This window comes from Glycine max, chromosome 17, assembly GCF_000004515.6.
Source record: "Glycine max cultivar Williams 82 chromosome 17, Glycine_max_v4.0, whole genome shotgun sequence".
NCBI classification, from domain to species: Eukaryota; Viridiplantae; Streptophyta; class Magnoliopsida; order Fabales; family Fabaceae; genus Glycine; species Glycine max.
The window spans coordinates 7,872,835-7,885,198 of record NC_038253.2 but is presented as its reverse complement, the minus strand read 5'-3'; the positions used below and the strand labels follow the sequence as shown (position 1 = coordinate 7,885,198).

General features: G+C 30.1%; 1 protein-coding gene across 1 annotated transcript; it reads right to left on the bottom strand.

Annotated features, from left to right (window-relative positions):
- Positions 1-489: 489 nt before the first annotated feature.
- Positions 490-1,701, bottom strand: LOC100812995 (mini zinc finger protein). The gene has a single exon (NM_001364576.1). The coding sequence runs from the start codon at positions 1,039-1,041 to the stop codon at positions 802-804; it is 240 nt and encodes a 79-aa protein (NP_001351505.1). The 5' UTR covers positions 1,042-1,701; the 3' UTR covers positions 490-801.
- Positions 1,702-12,364: the final 10,663 nt, after the last annotated feature.

The window sequence follows — 12,364 nt, the reverse complement described above, 5'->3', positions numbered from 1 at the left end:
GTAAAAAAATTAAACAAATATTACAAATATTTTTTATATTATTCTTCAATCAAAATTAACATTTCATCTTTTAGAAGCTGTTAATTTTAGTTTTTAAGATGAAACACTATTTCTAATTAATAAGAAAATAACACCGTACGTACCAGAAATACATATGATAGAATATTTAAGTCACGTTCTTCTTTTATTCTTTTAACAGATGCAGTCCTTAACGCGTAATCTCCACTTATTTCATTTATCTATGATTCCCAACTATTTTTGGTGAATGAGAAAAGTTTAATTACAAGATGACACAGTAGCGTTGGCTAGAAAATGATACTAAGTTTAGAAGAAAAAAAAAATGAATAAAAATCAAAATCAAAGCTCAAGGAGCAGGTGTGGATCGCTTTATCTTCACTGCATTTTAGCCTACCTTCACGTGCCAGATTAAGCCTTATAAACAAATGAAAAAGGAGGAAAATGACTTGGGGGTGCAAAAGACAAGAGAGAACAACAATTGAATAATATTCCAAGAACAAAAAAGTCCATAAGTTCAATATATTTTCTTTTACAAGAATCATGAATATCAATGTCTATTGTATCGGCAATCAACACTTAATTGCAAGCACCAAAGAAAAAGGCAAGATGATGGGAAGAAACTTAAACCTTCATCAATTCAATCATCTAATTTGATAGACAAACTTTCTATTTTTTCTTTCTCACTGTGGGTGGTTCGTACGAATGAAGAAGGACCAGAATTAGAAGAAAGAGGGTAATTGTGTGAACTCACTCAAGAGTCATGACAAGTTCAGAACTTGTTCTTCAGTTTACGCCGTGCAGTACTTCCCTCTTGTGAAAGTTCCTGTGGCAGCCGCAAGCCGCACACGTAAGCGCCGCATTTGTTCCTTCACAGGCACTGGCCATGAATTCCCTGCAGCCATCCACAGCATAACCTCCCGTATTCGCCGCATGATTCTTCTGGCACTCCCCGTATCGAATATTCCCCACCGCTGGTGATGACGTGGCGTAATCTCGTTTCACCACCACCTGCCTCTTTTTCATCTTCCCCAAACCCTAATCAATTCCTTCGATTTCTATTGTTGATTAGCACTGAACCTGGGATGGATCGTTGGATGGATCCTTTTTCAGTTCTTCATTTCACCGAAAACATACCCAGAAAACGGGAAAGATAGATAGGTAGCTTTGTGGAGATATATAGTAAATAAAATAGCGCACACTAGCTATGTCTATACAATTAACGAATAGTTGGTGAATAACCCTAACCCTAGCATGTAGATTTATAAACGGGTGGCTAGTAGGGGTAAAGGTGAGGAAGCACTATAGGTAGAATGAAGAGATGGAAAAAAATGATCATAATTCATGAGGAATTGACCAGAAGCTTTTTGTTGCTCGAAATTTATTTTGTTTTCAAGAGGAAGTAGTAGTATATGTATAAGGACACGCACAAAGGGAGTAGATGGAGAAGTTAGTCACCAAAGCATTAATTATTCTTGGTGTATGAGCGAATGAAGGCACAACACATCATCAAGAGGGAGCGGTGGTTCTTTTAATTGGCTACAAAACAATGCAAGAGAAAGGACTCAAAGCTAAGGCCTGTTTATTGCACGAATTAGATCATCTCTTTTTTGTTTTTGAAGTTTGATTTTAAATTGCGGTCACAATGGAGATTATGATGAGTTATAAAATCTTTTTATAACAGATAATTATAGAAAAATATAACTGAGGTAATCACAATGGCCATTACAATAAGTGAAAATATCTTGGCATTACAATTGTGATTGGAGAACACTATTTAAAATCATAATGATAAGTCTGGTGGTGCCATCAAATTGAGAAGAGGACAAAGCTTAAAATGGGAGCTGAAGGAGGGAATGCTTGTCCTCACACTAGCCATACAACCCTGGACTTGTCTTCAAGAATTGATAGCCCACCTATCTCTCCAAAAGCCCCTACTACTCTTCCAAAAGAAGAAAAAGGACCAAAAGGAATACATTACGTTTATTAGGCCGCTAGCTGTATTTACACGGCAAAATTGGTGAGTGAGTCAGTGAGATCAGTAAATTGCATGCTTTTTCGGCCAAACCCTCAGAGATTAAACTATTTTAAGTGGAGTCAGCCGCTAATTTTTACATCTGCAGTGGGTCCAATTTGATACTCAAAAGGCAGATTGCTGTGGTCCTAGCTACTGTGACAACAACTCTTGTAAGATTCTAATAATTATAAGACCATTCCCCCACTCTCTTATATGAAGTGTGGACCCTTATCTTCTCCCCCCTTTGGATCAAATCAAGGACAATATCATTATAACTTTCAATATTATATTATATACATGCTCTTCAATATCTGCCATCATCAAAACTATATAGCTAAAACAGTTTTCTATATATGTTTGTGTGTGTATATTATTTATTTATTTATTTAACCTGCATAATGAAAAGATAGGATATATGGTTGAATGTGTTCTGAATTGAACCTGACATATATGTTTTTTTAGTTTTCACTGCATGGTTTTGAGCGCAAAGATAGGACGAACTATTAAATACGTACAAATTAGAAGAAAGGAAAGAAAACAGAAGTAACTAACAACCGGCCGCTTCCACGAGATCTGCGTATTTAGGATTTTGAAAATATTCTTATTGTGCTAGAGAATGGATGAGGGAAGAATACGAATGAATACACCATAGACATGCTAGATGTTGAAAGGAATGGATTCTTCAATTAATCCAATAGTAATACATGTTCAAGCAGGCATGAGGAGCCTCCACCACCAACACTATCTCAAAGTAAAGAACTAGAAAGGACAAGCCCACAATGGGTCAGTAACATGTGCACATTTGAGAAGGTGGCAAAGGACAAGGACTCGTGCTTGTCAATCAGACATGGACGTAACTCTTTTACATTAATTAGACATATCAATTAATTTTAATATACACCAATAAAAAAATATATATGAGATGATGAATTGAAAATTCAATTCTTCTCATCAGTTTGGCTGATCGATCTCCACTTAAAAAATATACCACTAATTAATGCTAGCTAGTAGAGCCCGCATTCTCCATATATATATATGGCGCGCGCCCACAAATATATATATATTTGAAAGACTACTAGCACTTCATTCAATATATGAAAAACACAAAGAGCTAGCTACCAATTTATATATCAATGGCTAGCTAGAATTGCAATATATGTATATATGTATATAAATTGGGGAATTGAAATAGCTAGCTAGGGAGAGAGGGTTTTAGATGGAAGACAATGGCACAAGTTTGCCAGCGTTGAGATGTGGAATTGTGTATAGTTTTCTAGTAGCAGAATTTAGGAAGGCGTTGAAACAATATAATGTGGTGTGATGCATGTCTTGCTAGCTAGCTGTATAGTAATCTGTCCTTTTGGCTAACGTCAATAAGTACTGATATAAGTGTGTGTGGCTGTTTAGTTCCATTGAAGACCATGCGTGTAGGGGGCACTACTCCCATATTGTTCTTAATTACTCACACTACCCATATCTTCATGTCCAGCAGAAGCCAAAATTTCATTATCCGAGAAACGCTTCCAGTACCTAGCAATGTGAATTCTGAAGGACCTAGGTCCATATATATGCCACTATTAATCTATCACGCGTAAGTAATTAGATATATATCGATCTTTACATAAAATGAGGAAAAAAAATATATATCTTCATTGAGAGAGAAAATTTTCAATATTGTGTTTAATTCATGACTGCTAAAAAGTTAAAACCAATGACTAAAGAAATCTGTCTCTAATTTAAAACATATGTTCTTATTTTTTTTAGCGATCAAAGGATTGTTATTCTGATGCTAAATTTATTAGTTTTTATAATTAATAAAATAACTTTATATTTTATGCCATTTTATGGACTTAAATACACGTGTAGATTTTACAATTGATGTTATAAGAAAACACTTGGCTTACATGTGTTAATTAATGTAATAAGACTCTTATTAATTAGTACACTAGTATATGTTTGGTACTGCCTTTGCCACTCACAAACATCTGTTTGGAAACATTCAATGGGATTTTACCATTTCAGACCACGTTTGGAAAAAAAAAATTGTCCTGCGTTTCAAATGGAGAAAAATGAGGTCAAATGCGATTTCAATAGAAGCAACTCAAAAGTAATTAACTTTTGTGTTGCGTTGAGAATTTTACATTAAATTTTGCCATACACTTAATTATTTTTTAGAAATTTCTTTGAAGTATAAAATAATTTATTATAAATTTATTTGTTTTACTGAAATTATATTTGATCTAAAACTAAGTTTACAAACATTAGTCTAAACACACTTAGTTGTTTAGCTTTTGAACCTGTATTTTTTCATGGGGTTAATTACATTATTAATTAAAGCGATTACGTATTAAATTGTTGTAAAGTGACCTATTTATTACAATGAATCAAAAATCGTAATTATAGATTACCTTTAGTGCTTGTAGTCTTATAGACTATTTTGAACCATTAAGAAAGCCTTTTTTCGATAATAATGCCAAAACTCTTCCACTGTCGTGAAATTAGCTATCTTTATAGGTAAATCTTTCTCATGAAAGCTTTTTATTTTCTTGAAAAGGGGAGTTGCCATGGTTAGTACAGGAGTAAGCTTGTGATGATATCCCTTATATCTGGTAGACTTGTATATCGGGAAATTATCATTACTGTAGGAGTATATTTATTACATATTATTATTATTAGCGTCTTGGTTTGGTAACGGTAATAACTCAAGGAAAGAGTCCAGAAGCTGCGCCTAATTCAATTTTTATCAGTGCGGGTATTTAAATATACCCTCAGTGTGACAACACAGATCCTTTTCAGTTGGGCGCATTATTTAGCTGGAGAGATAAAGATATGTGAATGTGATAAGGAAAAAGATGTCTGAACACGTTATTGCTAATTGACATTTAGAAAAAGAAAGAGAGAAAAAAGTATAAATATGATTAGTTATACTATATAAAGAAATAATGAAAAACAATTAAAGTGTCAAGTTGGACTAATATTTTTTTTTATTCATACAAGTTAAAGTTAAAGATAGTATTATAAAATTTACAATAACTTACGTATCTAATCAGTCAATTAAATTAAATGCTCTTATTAACAGGAATAATATTTTTAAAAATTAGACAATTTATTAAATTGGTCAAGATATTAGTTGAATCATAATAAAATTTGTATTAATAAAATACTAATTAAATAATTTTATATCATTAAAATTGAAAAAAAAATATCATTTTTTAAGTTACTGACATTCAAAGTATATATAAAAGTTGAAATCAAATATATTATAATACATAGGTTTAAATTCCTCAAACTAATTTTGGGATGATTATAATGTTTTTTTATGGATAGGGACTAAAAAAAAATATTTTTTAAAATTGAGGAATTAAGAGAAACAAATTTAAATTTAGAGAACAAAAATGAAAAGTAACCCAAATTTAAGAGGATAAAAACATATTTAAGAAAAAAAAAATCATCTTTAAGTTGTTTTTACTTTTTTTTTTACAAAAGAATCTTCAAAATTTAATAGATTTATAGAAGAAATAAACTAGTTGTTGGTAGTATAAAATTGTTTTAAAAAAAAATGAAAACTAAAAACTAGAAAGTAAATCAAACATATATACCTTGAGTGTTTATCCATATATCTATAGTTGATGACCTGATGTGATAACTAGAGGTCTAAATGTGTTTGAGATCATATCTAAAGTAAATAAATCGAAGCTAATGTGATAAATTTAAGAGGGAAACTGTAAAAATATTTTTTTATAAAATAAAAATACTTTTAAGAAAAGATAAATATCAACTAGTGGTCGATCGGAAGCACTTTCCATAAATTTAAAAATAAAAAAAGTAAATCTTTGCATTTCGGCAGTATATTGAATATTATATTATTTTTAATAAGCACACAACACTATTTTATACATGCAAACAAAACTTTTAACCCTTCAAAAATAATGAACTAACTTATATATGCCTAAATGAAAATTCTAGCATCCCAATCATGATAAAAGCAGCAATATTTCTTTAAGTTAAAAAAACAATTTAGTTGATGAATATAATGGTTCTCCTTCGATATATTATTAAGCAATTTAGTTGATAAAACAACACTTTTTTTTATACATGCAAACAACACTTGTTAACGCTTTAAAAATAATGAACTAACTTGTATATTCTGAGATTTTTATTTTGAAGGAATATATTCTGAGATTAAAACCCAACTTTAAGTCTAATTAACATCCCAATATTGATAAAAGGTACTCTCAATCTTCGGTCTTTATTATAACATCTAATTCAACAATTTATCATATTAACAAATTAATTAATTTAATTAAAACATTAAATTTATCCTGAATGTTGGGCAATATAGGAATAATTAATTAAGATGAAAATTTGTACTGATGTTAGGAAATAATTAAATACCTATAGAATTTTTTGTGAACACACAAATGAACGGATGCGCTCAAACGCATACCTAAAATTAAGATGAAAATTAGTTGATATATCGTCACTGCAAATCAGTGAAATCACTAAATAATTGTCATAAGAGAATATACTGTGAACCTGATGATGCCCTTTGCTTCTTAACAACCGTACCCAGTTTTTTGGAGGAAAGCTATGTGATGTTTTTTATAACGTTCTGTGAGGATTATCCACGCCTAAAAACAAGCAGTGACATGCTGATGTAAATTAATGAATAATAAATAACTCATTTCAATTTAATTCAGCACTAATCTCCAAACTCGGTAATTAAGAATACAGTAATTAATGTTAGGTGAATCTCTAACCAAACACCATGCCTGCAAATCACGTCAAATGAATAAAAAGTGCAGAAATTACAACTGGTAACTTTGTTGAGAACTTGAGATGAAAAAACAAGTCAAACATATATTTAAAGTTTCAAACACGCTGATATAATTAAGGTGTTTTGAATGGCGTTTACACATCACATCCGCTACAAAGACAACATCCAAAGGTCTCAATGATCCATAAGTTGTTTCTATTTTCAAATGGATGTGGAGAGAGAACGGTGATTCAAGTTGAATTTTTTTTTTTTTCAAACACGCACGAAGGAATCAGCCACCTGATTACAATTGCGAGGAACGACAATCAATCCTATGAAATATCATCTTCAGTACTGATACAAAGGATATAAATATTTATCCTTTCCTATTCTATACCTGATCGAATTCTTTTTAAGATCCTATTTTATACGCAAGTATACAAGTTAAGAGACTAGACAGTAAATTTATTAATTCTAGCATGGCCAACCTTATTACCATGGCTGCATGGTGTGTGCATCAATAGATGGATCCAAAGGATTTCATTGCCTTGCTACATGCCAGCTTGCCGGTTTCAAATAGCGACTCCCATCCTGGAAAATGCTACTCTACATTGGATATAGATTATTGATGAACGAACTGTACTAATCAATTAGTATGACTATGGAGATCAACCACCCGGCATATTAAAGTGCCTTTCGTTCCATCAGCATCCAAATTTTAATAAAGTCCCTTTCTCTGGTTAGGGCGTCTCTTTCTCCATGTTAAGTTGTTAATCAAAACAACCATATGCGTCACATACCCATGATCGATGAAATATTGAAATTTTTAAATAATATACTAATATATATATGATCTAGTATCATATATAAACTAAGAAATAATAATGTTATTTTGGGATGAGCTTTTATAAATATGATGTGCATTATACATCTTATGACTGGAATTCTTAACACTCAAATGCCTAATTTCAGTTCTTTCAATTGCCTTACACTCAATACTTATAATTTAATTTTATCCTGTTGATATACTACTCATTAAATAAAAACCATAATTTTGTACCTAACGTTAACTTTGTACCTAACATTTTTCATAATGTTTGTTTAGAGTTACAATAGTACTTCCATTGTAATGAATAAGAGAATGTTCCCCTTTTGTAAGATTCACAAGCTCGAAAAATTCCGGGACTTAGGTTTTGACATTAATTTAACATGTGGATTTATGGAGTAATAGATTTTTTTTCGTCCAATATTAATTTAAATTATTTAGTGCGGATTTTTTTTCCCGTGGTATATCCAACTTAAAGCTATTGTGAGTGTTGTGTGTCTTTGGGGGGCTGCTTTTGAATTGCTCCCCCTTTTGCAATCATTTGTCCATTTTTTTTTTACAAAAGTAATATTTTCATAAATATTTTATTATTTTTGCTCTAGATCATAACTATCATCCACAATCTTTTAGACAATAAAACTTTCTCTCTTTTTAAATGTTTAACACAGTTTCATGTCTAAGACTTAAATTTGAAACCGCTTATTAATCTAGAATAATTTTACATAAGTTGAAACAGGTATTTAATGGGATAAACTACATTTTAGAATGCATTATTAAAAAGTGTGACTCAACGATATTAGACACGTTGTGAAAATTAGTTATGTAATATAAAATTTTAACATTACTAAAACTAACTTTTGTAATGTATTAAGAAAATACATTATGAAAACTGATTTTCATTTTATATATTTTACCTTATGAAAATTAGTATCCGTAAGGTATATGAAAAATGAAAAAATAAAATAAAAATGAAAGACCGAGATAGCTTTGAAAGAAGAAAATAGAGAAAAGAAAATTAAATGAGGTGAAAAGGGAGAAGACTCAACGGTGAGAGGGGGGGTGAGAAGAAGAAAGGGAAGGGTATGAGAGTGAGGGTAGAGGTGAGAGAAAATAAGACTACTTTAGAAATATTAAAAAAATGGGAGAATGAAGAGCAGAAAAAGGGTATGATTAATAGCTTTGTATATCTTTTTGCTTTGTTGCAGCCCAAAATGATACCTTCAACCGTGGGGAGTTGCTTTGGGTATCAACAGAATTGCTAGTACACCAGCAATTTTTTAGAATCCCCATTATACTCCTTGGTTATAAGTTGTTGTTCAGTGCTTTCCTTCTGCACGCGACCTTGTATTGTTTTTCTTCACCTTCGTTCTCGTGAGAGGTGTTCCGTGAAATTTTGTCGTTCGTTCTTGTGTCCTCTTTGGAGGAGGTGCATTATTTTCAGTGGTTCGTCGGCAAGTGATGGTTGTGGTAGTGGTTGGTTTGGCCATTAACGGTGGAGGTAAGTTCTAGATTTTTTTTTCACGTAATACTTACGGATTGATAATCTGTAAGTTATATAAAATTTACAAATTGATAATTCGTAAGTTTTATATAACTTATGGATTGTCAATCTGTAAGGTTTTTTTATAAATTTATTTTATTATTTAATTAGATAAAATTAGAATTGTCAATTTAAAAACTTTTAAATAGATATAGTTTGAATATTCATTTGAAAGTTGTAGTTTGTATAGTTTGAAAGTGATATGAATGTTAAAATAATGGGTTGGTGAAGAGTGTGAGATGATGGCACATGAACGTGTGTGACACTCTTGTTAGCAAAGAGTGTGCAATCTATCAGATGCAACAAATATGTTCGAGCTGCTACAGTCCACTGTGTTGCATCACATTTGCTCCGATATATGTCTCGCAAACAGGATAGTCTAACATATGTCCCATGACATTGTACTGTCTCAGTTCTTACTTCTTCTGAACTAACTTCAAGCAATTCAACTAACAACAAGACGATTTCGTCACATGAAAAACCTCGAAGCTTTGGAAGGCCCTTGTAATCAGCAGATGTAGCAACGATGTCACATCGTCGAGGGTTATAGTCACATTTCCTATAAGAAGATGGAAACTACTAGTTTCCTTATGCCACCTCTCTACAAATACCGATATAAGTCTTCGATCATCAGTGTCAAACGAATATGCAATCAAATGACTTAATCCTATGATAGTCAATAAGCCTTCAATTTCTGGAACAAACCTGTCAAATTTCTCAACTTTTCTTTCATGGGAGGATAACTTCAGTTCAGTACGTTCTTAAAAATCATAATTTAAATCATTTAAACAATAATAACAAATACTTACCAAAATATTATTTATTTAAAAATATAAATATCTCTCAATTCCAAACTTTCACTGCCACATGATAAATATAGTCCATCAAAATTGATATGTCGTGGGATCCGCCTAGAAAACCCTCGACATCAGCGACTACATCATCAGTAGCCGCTTCTTCAGGTTGTTCATGGATCTCGTCATATGAATGATCCACATGCTCAACATTCCCAGCAACATGTGCAATTTTCCGTTGCTTACGTGCAAATGTTGTGGGCTTTCGTCACAAGGGGACTTCATCCACATCTCCTTTGACTTTTCTTCCTAAGGCTCTTTCTATAATCCTGTCTAAAGCCTGACCCAAACTTCTGGTTTTAACCATAATCTGCACATTAAAACAGTCAACAATTTATTTAAGCATTCAAACAATATTTCAATCAATTACAATTTAATAATTCATAAATAATTTTTTATTATTTTTAAATAAATTTTTTATTACTTTAATATATTCATAAATGTATATAGAATTTTTTTTTTCAAATATATAGAGTTGACATCACTAATTCTAGTAAACTTAAATTAATGACCAAAATGTAACTACGGTTTTATTTTTTATTTCTAACAAATCACTATTTTATTTTTCAACAAATTACTGTGACAATAACTTTAAATTTTCTTATTAAACAAAAAAATTTTATTTTATACTTTCCAACACTATTTATATAAATATTTAATACTACGACTATAATATATATATATATATATATATATATATATATATATATATATATATATATATATATATATATATATATATATATATATATATATATATATATATATATATATATGACCATATCAATAAAAAAAATTGTAATTTACAAATTTAGATTTTCTTGTTAAACTAAATTGTCAAATATATACTAATAAAAATTTGGAATTTATGATATCTAACAAATTTATAAAAAAAAATTAAAATATCAAATATAACAAAATTACTTACACTTTTTTTAAAAAAATAAATCACAATAATATATATATATATATATATACACACATTTGTTTTAAAATAAATAAATTACTCAACTTCTTAATTAAAAACCAACTTCAAAAATCAAATATAATTAATTAAATAAAAAAATATACAACAATATTTATTTATTACAAATTTTTAACAAAAATATTAATTTATTTTAGATTTTTAAAAAAATTATAAAATAATTTTTTCTTTCAAATTTGAATAAAAAAATTAAAATAAATTTACAGATTGAATAATCCGTATAAGTCATACGGATTAGCAATCCGTATAAGCCATACAGATTCCCAATCCTTATACTTTTTTAAAAAAATTAAATCACAATAATATATATACATTTGTTTTAAAATAAAAAAATTACTTAACTTCTTAATTAAAAACCAACTTCAAAAAACAAATATAAATAATTAAATAAAAAACAAAAAAATATACAAAAATATTTATTTATTACAAATTTTTTTATTTTAAATATTAATTTATTTAAAATTTAAAAAAAATTATAAAATATTTTTTCTTTCAAATTTAAATAAATTTATGGATTGGATAATCCATATAACAATTTGTATGAATTATACGGATTTACCAATCTGTATAAGTCATACGGATTGTCAACCCATATGCCTTATACGGATTCCCAATCTTTACTCACGCAAATGTAAAAACAAAAAGAGAAAGGAACCCATATCACTTAGGGCGGTGGAAGAAGACGACCACGACGTAGACAGATGAGGTACGAAAGCTCGAAATCACATATACGACGTAGAGGAGGTAGAGGAGGAAGAAGAAGACTGAACAGTACGTGTGAGGAAGAGAGATGGAGAGAGAGTGCTTTTTTAAATTTTAAATGAAAGACATTTTCGTCATTTTACTTTAAATGTTGGGTGTATCAGCAATACACTTGGTGCCCAAAGCAAAAGCCTCAACCGTGCGCTGTCCTTTTGGGCTATGAATACCAACCGCCCACCATTAGCTTTCAGGAATTCATTTTCACATATCATTATCTAATCTTCCAACTCCCCAACCTTTTTATTTATTTAATTTTTTTTTATCAAAATACTTTTAAAAAAACTTGACTCATTATGTAATAACTAATAAGTTGATGAGGCGTGTCAGTTTACATTACACAACTTTTCGTTGTATATTGTAAATTAAAATGGAAAATTCGGAAGTTAAGAGGTATTTTTCTTAAATTAAAGATACACGGATGTTTTAACAAAAGAAAAAAAATGAAACATAGCCCGGATGTTTGGGATATTCATGACCCTTTTCTTTAGGGCCCTAAAGTATGTTTTGTATATAACTGTAGAAGCAAAAAAAAAATTGACCATTTTATTATATTCGGCCAACCCTTAAATCAATCATTTTAGCAATTAAGAAAAGTACATTGAATAAATA

Excerpts from the sequence above, each read along its gene's own strand:
- LOC100812995 (NM_001364576.1), bottom strand. The coding sequence starts at position 1,041 with ATGAAAAAGAGGCAGGTGGTGGTGAAACGAGATTACGCCACGTCATCA.